Source organism: Argiope bruennichi, chromosome 3, assembly GCF_947563725.1.
Source record: "Argiope bruennichi chromosome 3, qqArgBrue1.1, whole genome shotgun sequence".
In the NCBI taxonomy this organism is placed as follows: domain Eukaryota; kingdom Metazoa; phylum Arthropoda; class Arachnida; order Araneae; family Araneidae; genus Argiope; species Argiope bruennichi.
The window spans coordinates 136,624,573-136,643,011 of NC_079153.1; the positions used below are offsets into that span (position 1 = coordinate 136,624,573).

At 35.6% G+C, this 18,439-nt stretch overlaps 1 protein-coding gene across 1 annotated transcript; it reads left to right on the top strand.

Moving 5' to 3' along the window:
• Positions 1-7,105: 7,105 nt before the first annotated feature.
• On the top strand, positions 7,106-10,011 carry LOC129962987 (uncharacterized). Its single transcript, XM_056076989.1, has 5 exons — positions 7,106-7,229; positions 7,280-7,477; positions 7,612-8,245; positions 8,718-9,189; positions 9,793-10,011. The coding sequence occupies exons 1-5, from the start codon at positions 7,106-7,108 to the stop codon at positions 10,009-10,011; spliced, it is 1,647 nt and encodes a 548-aa protein (XP_055932964.1).
• The last annotated feature ends 8,428 nt before the right edge of the window (positions 10,012-18,439 follow it).

Here is an 18,439-nt window from a genome sequence, read left to right on the forward strand (position 1 = left end):
TAAAGCTGTTGGAAGAACTCTGTTAGCTCAATAAAATACGTTAAATGATATAGAGTAACAAGTGCATAGCAAAACAATCAGTACCCATTTGAAAAATCATATGAAATTAATCAGTCGAGCGAAATTTCATTTCTTAATTGCAGTTCATTGTGTCTAAAGATTTTAAAACAAGTATGAAATAATTTAGACCCTGGAAGTGAAACGGTTGATTTTGCTTTCACAACAGCAAGTAAAGAGTTTAGTTCTTTTAACATCCCGTTTTAAAGCAATACTAGGTCTTTTTGGGACGGACCTCATAATTTTGAACCACGGTCAGATGATGAGGACGACACCTGAGCTGGCATCTTCATGCCAAAACTTCCACACCACACCACCGTAAGGGCGTTTGCTCGCGACGAATTTAACGTGTTTCAGACCCACTTACACGTCGGTTCTTCAGTGGAATCGGGCCTGAAACCCTCCTGTTTCGAAGTCGAGATCTCACCACCAAGCTACCGCGGCCCAAAGAGAGAGTGAGAAGAAAAAAGAGTGGCCCTGTCTGGCATTATCATTTTTCTCCTGTTTTGTTTTCGGTTGTAATATGAGAAAATTGAGCAAAATTTATGCTGTGAATGTGAGGCATCGCTCACTTCTTCTGGTCAGGCAATCCATGTGCTGATGAACCGTCAAGCAGAGAGAGAGAGAGAAAGAGCACAGGCTCGAGATGATAAAACAAGCATTTAACAGAAATATCATGTCAGAGAATATACTATACCGTAACCTCATTTCGCATGTGCGCTCGCAAGCTTTGCGTAGTTACATATGTGTGTGGTTAAGTAAGTGACATAATAAAGGACTTTAAAACGTTACGCAGAAAGATAGTTTTTTCAAATCACTTAGGGTTCCATTGCTATTTTTTTTCTTCAAGTGGCTATTTTTTTCTTCACGCGTTTATTTGAAGAAAATAATTCTAAATTATGATAGCGTTTGGGGGGATATGCGTACCATTCAGGAGCTGATCAGTTAGAAATCTTTTTACAGCCGATTGTGTGATTGATAAGAATCAATCACACCTGAAGGGCATTTTAACCACACCTGAAAGACATTTTAAATATTGTCTACCATGATGTGATTTTACGAGCATTATACAAAATGTGGATAATTTCCCGATTCTTTTTTAAGGGAAATAAAGAGTTTTTAAATTAGATAAAACTGTATGAAGAAAATGAAACTGAGATTACATTTCATATACGTAGTTATAAACCTACCGACATCGAAATAATAATTAAAGAAAAATCTGTATTTTGAATAATCAAATTCATTACTTTATTGAAATTCAATGACATTCATTAATCGAAATATACTGGATCGTGTCAGTTTTTACTGTATTTTCTCGAAAAAAAAGTTGCCCCTTGAGATAGAAGTTTAATTATATTAATGTCCCGTTTTAAAGCAACACTAGGGTTATTTGAGTATGGACTTTGTAGTTCTGAGCTGCGATGCAATGACACGGATCTGTAACATACTTAAGCGACAAATATTGTCCGTACCTTAAAAGAATTACAGTTAAAGATATTATCACATATTACTATAAAATCTCGCTTCAAAACATGTACTAAATTTACCAAATATGAATCACTGTGAAATTACAGTTGACATTCTTTCCATTTTACCCTTTACGTTGTAGATTAAGCTGAAAAAGAGGACATCATATTAACAAATGTAATTCCTGAATGGTTATTACACCGGCCCTACTGAATTAATTCGGATTAGAGGACAACTTTTATTGACACTCCTGCAACTTAAAAAAGAACATTGACCAGATTCTCTTTGAAACGTTTGAAATGTAGAGCAAATCTACAGAAAAATCACAAATTAATACCGTCTGTCAAAATTTTTCTCTAAAACAGTTGTTAATACACGCCATCTGTAAATTCTTCTTCGAACACTGTAGATTTTTGATGTACTATATTAATGTTAATTTTTTGGCATTAGACGACATGGTTTTTTGTTGTTAAAGAGCCCAATCAGTAATTTTTTTTTAAAAAAAAAGCTCTTTTTTTTGTTTTGATAAAGAATCCGATCAATAATTTAAAAAAAAACAACATAGCTACAAAAAAAAACATGTTTCTAATAAACAAACTACATTTTTAAAAATAAACATGCATAACTACAAAAATAATAATAATTGCAATATACAAACAATAATAATATCCTTCGTTGTTCCATAAATATGTTTCGTTCAGCAAGCATGTCTCAAGTCTTAGTAAAGGCGATCACCCCAAAATGTTTTGGCGGTCGATCGCCATCGACTTAATATCCATCCCTGATATAAATGTTCCCCAAATTGAAGATGTAATCTCATCAGATAGTAAACTACACTGCTAGTAAAACTTTCCATGGTTATTTCTGATCTCTTTATACTATTTATTAGGCGCTTGCATGTATTTTAATCCGCGACAAATTATTGGCAGACATTTCGAAGTGTCTATAAAAACGACAATGTTTTTGGGTTTTACCAATTTACTATTACTTTATTGTTATCACTTTTTTTTTGTTTAATTTGAAGAAATCTACTGCCGGAGCCCATCAGACGCTTTTAGAAACTTGTGGTGATGCTGCTCCGTCATATTCCAATTGTCGGTTTTGGTTTCAACGATTTAAGAGTGGTGATTTCTATGGCAATGACAAAGAATCGTTTGGAGGACCAAAAAAAATTCGATGACAATCATTTGCAAGACTTAATGGACGAAAATTGGAAAAAGTAGTAGAAAATGAGGGAAAACATTTTGATTGATATGTTTTGCATCAATTTTTCTCAATAAATACCTTTTTAAAATGAAAAAAATGATCAAAATACTTGCAAGCTCCTAATAGAAAACAAAGCTTCACCTCGTGATTGGAAGCTTTCATGCGTCCAAAATCTTTTCTTTTCATTTAATTGATTGTCATTAAAACAGAATCACTACTTCCTTGTGCAAAACATACATTTTAGAAATCTCCCGCAACATTGTTGTTAGTGAAATGGAAAGCCAAATCATTATCGATTCGCTAAACGCTCCAAGGGAATTCGGGCAATTCATGTCCGGTTGTTAGTCGACTCGACGAAAATTGCCTCGTGTGCCCTATTTGAGCTTTATTTTGCATAAATAATTCGCTGTTAAGTTCCTTGATTAAGTTGTTTGCTCTCTTGAAACCTGTGTTTACTTTTTGCCTTTTTAATGCGTTTAATCTGGTGTTTTAATTCTTCTGAATTTTTGGTTTAGTCAAGTGTGCTTTTATATACTTATTTTTTAATTTTTAGCACATAAGCACTGAAAAAAAACTTTTTAAACATTTGCATTAACTACTATAGTTATATCCATCTGGAAGATACAGTTTCTGGAGAAAAATAGTCTGTTTATGCGTTTATAATATTTACTATAACTTAAAGGAATACCACTACATAATAGACTCTCGGTGGTTGTTTATTATGCAGAATAGTAAAGAAGATACTAAAATGAATCTGGATTATTTTAACAAATTCTATGTCCCGCCTTTGATCGCTATAAAATAGTTAAGCTAAATGGCAGGTACATTGTTCCTAATATTTAATGAACTTATTTTCAAATATTCTATTTATTTTTGTTGGGAATTGCCCTCTGCATGAAATGAAAATATTACATATTTTTAGAAACTGATTCACTATGATTAAAAGTATTTGTTTCTTCTTAAATTTTGGAAATCAGCAAGGCAAAATATGGCACTCACATCGAAGGCAGCGAGGAAACTTACATTTAGTCCTGAGACGGCATGAAAGTGTTTATTATTCACAAAATCCTTCGAATTTATTGTCAGAAAAACCGAATTGCTGTAAAACCTAGGAGGAACGAATCTTTTTGGATTGATGGGAATCAGCAGCATTTAGCTGCAGCAGTATAAAAGAAAAAAATTTTTTTTTTACTAAAATGGTTTTTAGTATATATAGAGAGAGAATTTTATTTTATTTCAAACTTACAAAAGCATGAAAATTTGTTTTTATTGTTATTAAAGAGAGAATGTAAAAAGCGAAATGGCGATAACCAGATGCTTAGAACCAAAATAATAATATAGATCGCAAGTTACGATGTGCAAGTTAAATTATGAGAACGTTTTGTTCATTTTTAAAAGGAATGCTTTCTGAGTAATTTAATTACATTTCAAAACATACTAGAAGTTAAGACATAAAAGTATGCACAGAGAAAATTACATTCGTCAAAAAATTCACAATTGCTGCCAGAAAGTGAGTTTTCGAAACTGATCTTTAACACGAACGAAATGAAATTTGGTTTGCGATCATTACGTTGCAGACATACATGAAAATCTTCAACGGAAAGTTTGTTTATTTGACAGTATGTAATCATGTTAACACCAAAGTAAAAGGAGGATGAAATTTAATTGGATCTGTCAATCCATGTGTATGCAATTATTCAAAAATGTAACAATTAAAGAAATTAAATTGGGTATGTAATCCGGACGTTTAAATTGTAGATTTGTATAAAATGCTTCGTCTAATCGGTCCTATACGGAGGTGTAACAACCTAAAATGAGACTGTGTGCAAATATCAAAACAATGCCCCTCCACTATTGCAATCGTTCTATTTCTTACTCCCCGAAACTTTATGCATAGGAAGAAAATAGAAATGAGTCCTATCAGAATAATTAAACTGAGTAATTGCAATAGTGGATTGTAAAGGCAGTTAGAATTGATAAAAATATAGTTAAAATATTAGAATTTGAAATTATACTTTAAAACCCTGTAGTGAGTGACAAGTCGAAATATATATTATACAGTGCACTCCCGAGTAGGGACTATCCGGCTTAGTTTTCTTTTATTATAATTAAATGAGGAAGACAAGGCGTTGCATTGACAACATTGTCGAGGCATTGAAAACGGACATCTGCTGGGATCCTCTTATGTATCTTGTGCAAAATGCAAGTTATGATAGGAAAAGAGCAGCACTCTGCTCGTTATTCATTGTTTCGTCAGTCTGTAACGGACTTCAATTGATGCTGCTGTCGTTGATTATAACAGTACAGGTACGCACAGTATTCGTAAATTGTTCTTGGTGCATGCTTAATGCTTTTTAAATGTTGTTGTTGTTACTTGTGGCACTTTACAAGACCACTGACGAACTATCAGCGATTTAAGTCGAGTGTGCAGTAACTTCTGAGGCCATTTTCCCCTGAACACCAAAGGGCAGAAGTTTGACTTCTAGTTCATATGAAGATGACTCACGCATTCGCTTGCACAACCCCTTTTTACAGGGGGACTCTTTCACACACCTGACAGATACAACACAGGGTAGAGAAAGACCATGCCCGAACCAGGAGTCGAACCCGGGACATCCAGGGACATCCGGAACACGGAGAAGACGCACTATCTCTAGGTGTTGGATGTATTTGTAATTTTAATTATAATTGTCTTTATTTTATTAGTTCTGTTCTCGTGGTTTTTTTTGTTTTGTTCTCTGTATTGTCTCTGTATTTTTTTAATTATCATTTAAATGTATGACATTGTATATGGCAACCAATTTAATGTTCAATTTGTATTATGCTCTTGGCAACGGCTTTTATGTTGTTGTTGTTGTTTTGGCTTGATCCTTTGCTGCAGGACTTCTGTAAAATTTTTATTCTAAATGAAAATTAAACGTACTTGTACCTTTCAAAGCTTTTAATTTGATCTGCAACGATCATTTGGTTCCCCAGGTCCCATCAGTCAACAGCAGCAATAAAGGTCCTATTCTCCATAAAGGGAAAGACACAAAAATCACTGGGTTTTTCAAGCCCCACCAGTAATATATCAACAGATCAAAGGGAGGAGAGGCAGGATCCTCTTCGAGTGGGAAAACCACAGGGTTGAGCACTTTAGTAGTGTGAGGAGATGCTCAAAATGCCAGGCATTTGACCACACGGCTTCCAAATGCGACGCCAAATACTTGTACTGCGCCTTCTGTGCAGGTCCCCATCTAATGCACAATTGCACTAGTAGGCTGCCCAAGTGCATCAACTGTATGGACTCCAACCACAGATTGAATTGGAGAGCACCGGTAAACCATCCATCATACCATCAAGATTGCCCGATTCTAAGCTCAAAACTCGACGCAGCCAAAAGAAACACCATCTATTAGTGCAAGTAAGGATGCAGGATCAGCAGACCAACCATGGCCACAATTTTATCTCATCAAAAGGTCTCAAGATCATACAAATAAACCTAGGCAGGGCAAAAGCGGCAACAGATAACCTCCACCCAATGGCAGCAAAACTCCAACCAGACATAATAGCTATTCAAAAGCCATATCAAAACAATGACCGAATAAAAGGAATACCAAGCTCCTGATCATTGTTTTGTTCAACATCAAGAAAAGCAGCAATAGTCATTCTAAAACCCACCATCAAAATAGCAATAATTGCAATCAAGATAAACGCAATAGCAATTAAAATTCAAACAACCCCACAACCGACAACAATAATCTCAGCCTACTCATGTCCAGCCTCCAACATTCAAGAAACGCTCCAAGAATTACAAGAGATAATTAACACCTTGCCAAGGGAACAAATCATTATCACAGCTGACCTAAACGAGCATAACAACCTCTGGGGTTATGAACACAATGACCTCAGAGGAAACCAAATACTAGACTTCTCCCTCGGATGCAGTCTGTATATCATCAACAAACAAGATGCTCCTCCAACCGTTTCCCACTGCGGAAAAAGAGGATGGCCGGACCTCACCCTCTGCAGCCAAAAGCTGATAGACACCATTTCTAAATGGGAAGTACTAGAAGAGCCGTCCCTCAGTGACCATAAATTCATAGAAACAACAATAGCTATCAACCAGCAAAACTCCATAACAACAAGATTTAGAACAAAACACGGAAACCATAGAAAAATGCTAAATCACCTCACACGTAATCAAAATTCAACAAGCAATTAACAAAATCAACACTCCACAGCAATTAAACGAAACAACTATCATCTTGCAAGACAAAATCACAACAGCTTGCAAGAATAGTTACAAAATCAAAAAACAGCCACAAATACTCCAACCCAACTGGTACACCAGCGAATTGGAAATACAAAAAAATAGACTAAAAGCACTGAGGAGATGAGCTCAAAGATCAGGAGAAAACCGACCAGCCCAGTTCCTGCTCCTCAAAAGGGAGACAGCCATCTACATGAAGAACGTCAGGCAAGCAAGGAACTTGGGATGGAAAGGATTCTGCTCCCAGGCAAAAAAACCCTTATGGCAAGCACTATAAAGCTGCATTCCGAAACTCAGTTACCTCAGCTCAACTAATACTACTGAAAGAAAAGGAAGCGACAGGAGGCCAACTCCAAATAGTAGCAGGAATCCTCGAAGAAATTTTCCCATACCCTGACTCAATCCTGAACCAGGCAACAAGTGTAAATTCTTCACCAAATGACTGCCCTTTCTCTCCACAGGAGGTAGCTAGAACGATTAACAGTCTCCCAAAAGGTAAAGCCCCAGGGTTGGATGGCATTGATTAAACATAGTCATCCAGCAAATCAACCAAAAATTTCCACAGCTCTTCACGGATTTCTTCAATAAATGCCTAACATTAAAGAAATTCTCCGATTCACTAAAAATAGGAAACATCATCTTATTCCGTAAACCAGAAAAACCTATTAATGAAGCAACCTCTTACCGTCCAATATCACTCCTCCCAACAATAGGCAAAGTCTTGGAGAAGCTCCTAACCCAAAGGCTCACCTACCACCTGGAAAAGAACAACCATATATGCAATAGACAATATGGATTCCATGAAGGGAAATCAATGGACCTGGCCATTGACAACTTAATGAGGGAAATCAAACTGGCAAAACAAAACAAGAACCACGTCCTCCTGCTCTTAATTGATATCAAGGGTGCGTTCGACAACATTCAACATGCTGCAATCGTAGATTACCTGAATAATAGCAATAGCCCTGCCAACTTGATAGAAATTTTCAAAGACATACTTAAAAATAGAAAAGTCGTCCTCAACACAGCAGAAGGACCAGCAGAAAGAGAACAGAAACAAGGCTGCCCACAGGGATCCTGCAGTGGCCCTGCTCTCTGGAACCTGGTAGCAAATGAAATCCTTCAGCAGGATTGGCCACGCAACACCACCATCCAGGCTTTTGCGGACGACTTTGCTATAACTCATGCTCCAACCAGGAAAGAAATTGAGAACCAAATACACGCAGCAATAGAAAAATTCTCCAAATGGGCAAATAAAAACAAGTTGGAAATAGCCATTAATAAAACCAATTATATCTTCCTCAGTAAAAGAGTAAGAGGCCCATCAATAAAATGGAACGGCACAGCGATCAAAAGAAAAAAATCAATAAAATACTTAGGAATTCAAATAGACGACGAACTCAATTGGAACGCACACCTTCGATATCAAGCAACAAGAGCAGCTATCCTCCACCAAAATCTCCTAAAAATAGCAGGAAAATCCTGGGGAATTAAGCAGGCACAAAGAAAAACTCTCTACTCAACTGTAATAGAAAGAGTACTTGCACATGACGCAACCATCTAGTGCCAAGATCCCACCGAGAGGATGAAAAGGAAACTTGCAGCCATCCAACAACCGTTTCTACTAGCCATATCGGGAGCCTATAGAACTACCTCAACAGCAGCCCTACAAATAATCTTGGGAATCCCCCCACCTCAGACTACAAAGAGAGGCAAAGGGCATCTCGTTATATAGGCTCAAAAACACGACCAACAACTGCGACCTTCAAATTAGCCAACTAGAAATAGACTATAAGATTTCAGGTTGGACTTCTCATCCCTCGGTACACCTAGAAGATCACCAGATTTCACTTGACGATGGAGGCTTGAGATCGGACCCGAATGGAATTTACACAGATGGATCGAAGACGGACAAGGGAGTAGAAGCAGCGTACTGTGTCTTTAACAATGGAGTAACTACAACAACTTGGGCAACAAAACTGGCCCACCACAACACAGTATTTCAAGCTGAGATCCTGGCCCTATACAAGGCCGCAGAATTCCTGAAGTCCACATCAGCAACATCTGCCATCTACGTCGGCAATAGGTCCAGCATCTTAGCAACAAAAAATCCAAAAACCAATAACAAATGTGCCAGGAGAATCTTTGCAATACTCTCTAAACACGCAAACATAAAGATTTCCTGGATTAAAGCCCTGGATATGCAGGTAATGAGAGGGCGGATAGAGTTGCCAAACAAGCTGCTGATTCAGACAGCCCTATCCAGCCCGAACCATACCCAATTTCATTCATAAAGTCCAGTCTAAGGCGAACCGTGTTGGAGAAGTGGCAAACGGAATGGGACAATGGAAACCGGAAGACTCATCTACCAGCTTCTTCCAAAATCCACTCAACAACTTACGCCATGGAGAAGGGAAGAAATTCTCTTCTTCACAGGCCATGGCCCATTTCCCAACTACTTAAAAACGTTCAATTTAGCAGACGAACTTTACTGCACCTGCGGCGAAGTAGGGTCACCACTCCACTAAGCAACAGAATGCATTTTAACTGCATCTTATCACCTAACGAAACCATAAGCTAACCTCCAACAGGCCTGGTTCTCCAGTGTAGCAGATAACTCTCTCAGCAGGGCCAAGATCAGAAAAATGATTCAATTCCTGCATGAAGAGTCACAGTTGTTCAGATACTGACCCCCACTCCTATAACATCGGAAAACCCATCTCACCACCTGCACGACTAGACTTCCACCCAGGCGCGGAAACTTCAACCACCAACACAGCGCATCCTCAAGCTCAGACAACTCCATTCAGTCCTGCATAGCCCATGACATCCCTGCTCCAACCCAACCTAAAACCAACCATTCCTTTTCTAACCCAGCCAAGCCAGCTCCTCACCAGTCTAATCGAATTCAGCTCGCCTACTCCAATGCAACCCACTGCAGCCTAAAAATCTTCAACCCAGACAACTACAACTCAGCCAATATCAGCTCCACATCATCAGCCCAGTCACCATTACCTCCACATCATTAGCTTAGCCATCTGCAATCATTCCAGCCTCAAGCTTCAATCTAGTCGTTCCCACCTCAGCCTGCTAATTCAGCCCAGTCCCTCAGCATAGCATTCTCCATTTCTCTAGCCATCATGAGATCAACCAACAACAGTCCCACTAGTCAAGCCAGCTTCTTTCCAGACAGACTCACTCCAAATTGCCGACTCCAGATTCACCACTATCAGCTCTGCAACACCGGTCCTACTAACCATGTCAGATGCTATCAGGCCCGGCGCTTTCCAGCCTGCCTCCCACAGCCAACCCATCCAAAACCAACTCAATACCTACCTAGTCAACCGCAACCAAACCATTATCAGCCCAGGCCTCCCCAAAGCAACTCAGTCCTCTCAAAGCCAGAAGCCATTCATCGACCTCTGCACTGCGCCATTTCAAAAGACCTCCTACACAGCGCTCTAAACTACAAGGCCAAATCTAACTACACAAGAAGCAGCTCTCTACTTGATACACTGCAAAACTACCATAAGACCGCACCAAATAAAGTCGGTACCGGTCCAGGACCTACGAATGGGACCGCATCTGTAAATCATTTGTAAATATTTTTATTCTTCCTCTCAATTGTCATACCTGAATATGTAATTCACAACTCTAACCAAAAGTGTTTATACACCAGAACGGTCCCCACATTTGTAGAGGGGACCGCAACTGTAACCAGCAATGTAACCTATCTGTATATCAAAAGGAACATTTTCTGTACATATTGTAAATACTTTTGTTCTTCTGTAACCAAGTATTTGATTTAAATAAAGTGGCACGGGGGTCTGGATCTACTCTCACTCTCCATGTCCACCCAACTGTTTAAATAATCGTAAAGATTATAGTCGCAGGGCCTTGGAGAGTTGTTAAGGTTAAGGTTCCCCAGGTGAGGCCAGTTTAGTGAAAACTGCTTTTAACTGTCATGTTGCGAGTATGGATGCTGTTCTTACAGATAAGTAAAAACTTCTCATATTTCAAGCTGTTATGAAATTTATGTAGTGAAAAATTGCTGATATTGGTAAAAGTGAATTTTAGTGTGCCCTTTGCTTCGCCAACGATGCCAAGTCGCCAATAAAGATGGCGGACAAAATAAACTAATACTTCCGCGGAACAGTTACGGTTACCATTTCCCGTCATATAATTAGGACTTTTTACTGATAAGTATTGTTTTTTTTTTCAGACTGCCCAGTGCCTTCGGCATCTGTAAAAGGAACCGGGCAGAATTTTTTAACTTAAAAAATCTTCCTATGGCTTCGCTAGCAGCGTGAGCGGGAACCTAGTACACATTGCACCTTCGCTAGCACATTGGACATAAGAACTGTGTGGATAACAGGAACAGTGCATAATCAATTGAAAAGAAAGAATGAAGGACGTTATTGGAACGGATATCAGAGGGAATTTTGAAGAATTAATGTACTTACTTGATTTATTTAATCAGTTTTCTCGGCAGGGTACGATCGGGATATTTCTCGGAAGAATCGGCTTACTTTTTCAGTTATCACGACATTGTTCTGTCTACGCCATATGTACTCTGCCATGTAGCCGTCGAATTCTCCGGCTGCATGATTTGTCTCCTCAAAAGATCTTTTGATGGCGCTCAAGGATCCCTCGATAGAATTTGTGTGAGTTCCTGTTTCCGGGTGTTTAAATGTCAGACTGTGGTTCACTGTCAAATGCTGATAACTTTCATTTTCTAGACAATTATACGATGCTCAACAGCCTAAAATGATGGTATTACACGGAAGAATACGTCTTTTCCAGTAAAACATCTGCAGTTCTTTCAGGCACTACTTCAAAAAAAAAAAAAAACACTCATTCGTATATCTAACTATTCCACTCGCTTTCCTCTATTGTACTTTCTCTTTCCAAATTTACTTTCATCAATTTCCACAATCTTTCGAATCCCACCAATTTTCCCGTCAAAAGCCAAACAAGCATCCTCACATACTCCTCTACAAAAATTCATCCAATCAGTCACCGTTCTTGCTGAAACATTCAAATCATTCACATTGTTTTCACGCCTCATTCGGTTTAACCACATATACGTCAAGCACAAAATTTTTCCTAAATCCAAATGACTTTTATCGAACCAAGAACCCTTTCGTACAGACCTTTTAATGTGGTGCGGATTCAATCCTTTCTTTCTACAACACCAGATCTTTCCATCGATTCTGTCTTCAATAAATTTCATAGTTTCACTAATAAAGAACAAAATTAAAATCTTGAATCGATTTTTTTTAATATTTTTAATTTAGCATTTTTCATAATATAGTTATAGTTCATGTACAACTCAACCATTGCAAAAAGTAGTAAACAAAACAAGCATTTGGGTTGCTAGAAGAGAGTTCCGATGGGTTGCCGTATTGGCGACAAACTCAAGGCACACTATTCTTCACTTAAACCCTGATATTTAGTTTTTTTATAACTCAGTTTCGTAATGAGTGTATTGAGCGAAGCAGATATTAAAAAGTTCGGAGGGCGAGCTAAAGCAGGTCTAACCCGTTTACACAATGGCTTTTATGGTCAATTAAGCCTTACTGAATTAAAGGCGCGTTTGGAGAAAGTTGAGCAAACACATAAAGAATTTGATGAATACGATGCAGTTTTACATGAACAAGATTCGGTAATTGCCCAATTCGAAACAAAATATTTCGAAACGAAAGTAATATATCAATCTGCCATTAAGGCATTAAACGGAGTTAATCCCACGTCAGTTGGAACGAACTTTGAGTAGCCACGTTTAAATATTCCTAGTTTCAACGGTAAATATACAGATTGGTTGAATTTTAAAGATTTGTATCTTGCGACGGTTCATAATAATCCATCGTTGGCCAATATTCAGAAATTTCAATATTTGATAGGACTTTTAAATGACGCGCCAGCTTCATTAAGCATATTCCGATTTCAGAAACAACATATGATGAGGCGTGGGGTAAATTATTGTCCCGGTACGATTGCAAAAATCAAATAGTTACATCACTTGTGAGAACATTCCTAGAACAACCCTGTAACACCGATTCTGTTAATTTAAGAAAACTAGCTGATACTTCTGATGAAGTTATTCGCGGATTAAAATCGCTTGGCGAAAAAGTGGCACCTAAAAATGCTTGATTAATTCATTTATTATTAGAAAAAGGTAGATTCTGAACCGCGCCATTTATGATCACAAAAGATGGACGAAGAGGAATTCCTACTTTTGAATCTTTTTTGGAGTTCTTAAATTCAAGATGCGTGTCCCTCGAAATGCATAATGATCATAATTTAGAAAAGTGAGTAGTTCACAAAAATCATTGTGCTGTTAAACATTCAATTCTTAAATGTCATTACTGCAATGGTTCTCATTCTTTGTCAAAGTGTTATAAATTTAAAGGTGCCGGCATTTCAACTAGAAAAAATGTCGTCCGTAAGAATTCCTTGTGTTTCAACCGTATAGCGTTTCATCAGGTAAAATTCTGCCCATCACAATCTTTGTGTCATATTTGTAAAGGAAAACATCATACTTCACTGCAAGGGGAAATCGGAAATAATAATATAATAGTTTCGAGTATAATTCCGTCGGATGAACAAATTCATAACGCTGATGAAGCAGTAAATATTTCCAGCTTAAGTGCAAGGTCAGAGTATTTCATTATTATCAACTGCTGCAGTGAAGGTGTATGATTCATCCGGTCAAGGCCACGAGTGCTGCTTTCTTTTTGACAGCGGAAGCGAAGCTTCTTTTATAAGTGAATCAATTGTTCGTCAATTAAATATCCCTAGAAAAAAATGCTCGCATTTGCGTAAAGGGACTTGGTGATTCAAAAGCAGCTACCACTCGCGGTTTTGTAAATATTAAATTATTTTCTGATTCTGAGTGGGGAAAAAAAATTGCGTTTTAATACAAGCTTATATTCTTGATAAATGAACTTCGCCTTTGCCTTCGGAAAAGATTGACAGTGAAGACTTGGATTATTTGAAATCAATTATTCTTGCTGACCCCAATTTTAGTTCATCTAAAAAAAAAAAAAAAAAAAAAAAAAAAAAAAAAAACACGAGAACAGAACAAATAAAATAAATTAAGACAATAACAGACAATTATAATTAAAATTAAAAATACATCCAACACTAGGCCTGGTCGCCAGTTTTTATTTAGTGTACCGCAAGTGAAGATTTTCATATGGGTGATAAACGAAAAAAAGTTGTAGTGACTATGGGGAAGAAATGATGCTTTTTATAGCAACTAGATCCGGTGTAAGAGAAAAATGAATAAATAATAATAATAACTTGGGAGTTGGGAAACGTACAGTGGGTAAAAAATCGGGCAAAAATTGAAAAGTCGCGTGTTGCACAAGCTAGTGGAATAAAACCATTCCGATTCTGTGTGGATTGAGATCAACGGAGGACTTGGGATCCAATAAGAAGTGAGAAATGACGTATTATAACAGCGTGTTCTATTATCTTGGACCTCCAACACGCATTTTCCTCTTTCTCTTCTTAGAATGCATGTTTGTTTTTTTTGTTGTTGTTGTTTTTACATTTGTCTAATATATCAGAATTTTCACACAAATGATCGTTCGAATTGCTATATTTAGCCCTTTTAAAGTCCTTAAAATATTAATGTATTAAAACATCCCCGAGGAAGTGTCGCAAAATTTTTTTAAACACTTTCAAAAAGATTTAAAAAATATATTGCTTGCATTTATATGATACCTTTCAGAGGGGAAAAAAGCCCTTTGTATTTGTATAAGCGCATAGTTCAATCCTCTCTAATATTATTCAAGGCGAAAAGGGTTCACCTATCCGTTTGCAGAAAAATACTTTGAAAGGTGAATCTAGGGGCAATTTTTTAGAAATTTCAGTTAGTTTTAATGAATCAAAAATGAAACGAAATTTTCATAGTTGTAGTAATAACTTTTAAATGTCATCGAGCAATGATATTTTAAAATTCAAAAACTCACTTTTTCAATGATATTTTCAATTCCGAATTTAACAAATTTTTTTAAAAAAAATTAATGATTTACAAAAGTACTTTTTTTTTTTAAATTTTAGTCAAGACTATTTTATAGTTCCCTCAAGTTTCTAAATTTTTCTTCTTTAAAAAAGATAATTATACTACAAATAACTTTTTAATCCATTTTTTTTAATATTTAAACTATAAAAAGATAGCAATTGATTTTGTTAATATTTTTTTCTTTCTATATGATCTTAAGCACAAGCTATTTTCATTTCAGTATTAAATTTGTATTGTACTACTATTTAATAACTCATGCTTATATACATGGATTATAAAGAAATTTCCATGACTTCTAGGGCTATAATAGCCTTACATAAAGTGTTATTTTACGCGCTAAAGACTATTCATTTATGCAAAATAATTAAATGCGTAATTTTAAACATTTAATAAAATTAGTTGAATAACTATTAAAACCGTATATCACTTCCATGAATAAAAGAAATCCCTCAATATGTCAGATTTATTTATTTTATGACAAATTTAACATTTCTAAATATTAATTTCAACAGGTTTTTTTTTTTCTTATACTAGTTTTTAAGGCATTTTATATTTCAGGATTATATCTGATATGCAATGTATTTTCTAAGTAGAATGATTTAGATGATTATGATGGCTGCTTATTTTTTAAATTCTAGATTATTTAATGATTCATTTCACAAGGGGGGGGGGGTATTTTCCTCCTAGTTCAGAGTAAAAACACCCTTAAAAATTAATTTAATCCTCAATTTTTTAATTATAGTTAACTGAAAATGTATTGCTAATTTCACATTATTTAATTATCTTATTCTTTCATATAAGCGACGTTCAATTTTAAAATTATTTTTTACATTAGTTTTTCCACCTTTGTAATATTAGGCTTTTATGTCGACACAATTTTACAACTTAGTCTAGTGCTTTATTGTCAGCATAATGGCACTTGCGCAAAAAAATCCTTTAATTAACTATTTAATAATTAATTTACAATTCGTGAAATTCAGTTCAATTTATGTTCATTCAAAAAGATGAAAAAGCTTAAAGAGATTTCAGATTTTTAATGAATCATTCTATCTAGCGTAGTTTACTTTAGTTACATTAATGTCCCCTTTTAAAGAAACATTAGGGCTATTTTGGGATGGACCGCTTGATTTTGAATCTGGTCAGATAATGAAGATGACACTTGACCTGGCACCCTGCCTCCACACCACGCCATTGGAAGGACGTTGGGCCCCTACAGATCTATCTAGCTTAGTTAGTGCCCTAATAGCCACTTGTTTCATTATTCATCAATCATTTTGTTTATACTTCAAAATTTAATTCCAACAATAACATTCAATTTCCCTGCATTTTTTTTGAAGGAGTTGTAGCAATGACGGCTCTTAGCATAGCAAAAACGGATTTATTTTAATAACTGAATTGATATTGATTGGTATTGTAATGTCAAAATAATTAAGACTATTGGTTAAACCAGATTTAGTATAAATCTTTATAAATATTTACTCAAGTGCATTTTGTGTTCCTCAGTATTTACATAAGTGCTACAAATTATGCATGTTGGATAACAATATATCAACAGTTTATTTCAACTATCATGGAAACATGATTTTGATGTTTCATTTTCTAATCTGCTCGAATTCTTTATTTTTTATGACGAATGTTAAAGACTTGAAAAGATAAAAAATAAACAATGCTTCGCATATGATTTATAAGTAAAAACTCAGCTCCTCCCCTCCAACAAAAAAAAAAGAAATATTATAACACATGTTTTAAGGAATATTTCAAATGGAAAAGTATGAATATAAAACCTGAAGCTGAAATTTAAATGAAGAGATGTTAGTCATTAACCAGAATTTGGAAAAGAAAATTTAAAGCACAAAAGAAGAGTCTTAAAATTAACAGTTAAATGACAAATCTTTGATTTTAATTTTTGAAATGAAAAAAAATTAATTCAAGAAAGTAGAGAGCATTTTCTTAAAAATAATTAATAATTTTTATCTGTGGTTTATAACATAAAAATTTAAATTGATTGTTAAATTTCAAATTCTTTTTATTTTAATATTGGATTGAAGATTCATCTCTGATAAGCTTTACAGGAAGTTATGTGATGTGTTGTTATAAAGGAAATATTCTTAAAAAAAATTCGGACCTTTCATTCATTGAATTAAATCTATGAATACAATTCAGCAATCAATGTCGCAAACATTAAAAATTAGCTTAGAATATTGATTCAATCCGCTGTTCTTTTTGCTGAATAATAATGAAATTTACTGAAATTAATTTTTTAATAATTCAAAAAATAGCCATTGCAAATGAAAATAACGAAATTAGAATATTGTAATTTTTTAAAAATAAAAATAAGATTTGAGTATTCAGCTTCAGCACAGAAAAATATGCCAGATTTTTATAAAATTTATATTTTTATTTCTACTTGCTTATGCAGCTGTAGAAAAGCTGCTCAATTAAATAGTCATCATCAAATATTGAGAAGTAATGAAACAATATACTAAATAAGTTATATCACTTTGGCTATAAAAGAAACTCTCAAAGCGAGCCATTTTTAAATCCTGGTGAGAAAAAAAAAAAAAAACTGAAATCAGTGCAGCTGTCATGTTTTCTGTAAAAGAAGATCAAATAACTAACTGTCGTAACTTATTGTTTCTTTAATCTGTGATTCGAACTTATATCTTATCGTTATTATATCTCCATAATCTTTATCGTGGTGCGGATCGCGGTGGCCTGGTGGTGAGGTCTCGTCTTTATGTTCAAGGCTCGATTCCACAGAAGAACCGTTGTGTAAGCGGGTATGGTGCACATTAAATCCGTCGGGGCCAATTCTACTCCTCTTTAGTTTGGTATGGGATTTTGGAGAAGGAGGTGCCGGCTCAGGTGTCGCCCCTCTCATCTGGCCACTGTACGAAATGACGAGGTCCGTCCCAAGATAGCCATAGTGCTTTAAAAGGGGACTTTAATATAATTAAACTTCGTCACGGCAAAGTTGATTGTTTCTAACTTCAGTGGTTCGCACTTTTTATCGGAATATATTCGCAGCTCATTCAATTTAGTTTATACAAATTCTAAGCGTTCTGTTAACTTTTTCAAAATACTAATCGCTTTTTTTTATCTGTCTAATGGGAAGATTTGACGCAGAAAAATATGCCCTAATGCCCTTATAAATTAAATATGCTCTTATTTATGGTTCCTAAGCACGCTTCTTATGTATTACACGAAAGCATCTGTCCTTGCTTATTAATCAAAAATATCTTCAATAGCTCATCACGTGATTAAACGAAGTTTGTGCTGAATCGCTATTTGAATTTTGGATATTTCGAAATTAATTGAGTGTATATAATTGTTAAAATGAGAGGGAAAGAATCATTTTAATTTTTAAAAATCTGGTTTATGAAAGTTTCTTCTTCTTTTCTTTGAAGCTAATTTATTCCTCAGTT

Bases quoted from the DNA above. Each gene is read 5' to 3' on its own strand.
- LOC129962987 (XM_056076989.1), top strand. From the start codon at position 7,106: ATGAGCTCAAAGATCAGGAGAAAACCGACCAGCCCAGTTCCTGCTCCT. The intron at 7,230-7,279 runs GCAAAAAAACCC...TCCGAAACTCAG, and splicing joins GGAAAGGATTCTGCTCCCAG to TTACCTCAGCTCAACTAATA. The intron at 9,190-9,792 runs GTAATGAGAGGG...AACTCCATTCAG, and splicing joins TTAAAGCCCTGGATATGCAG to TCCTGCATAGCCCATGACAT.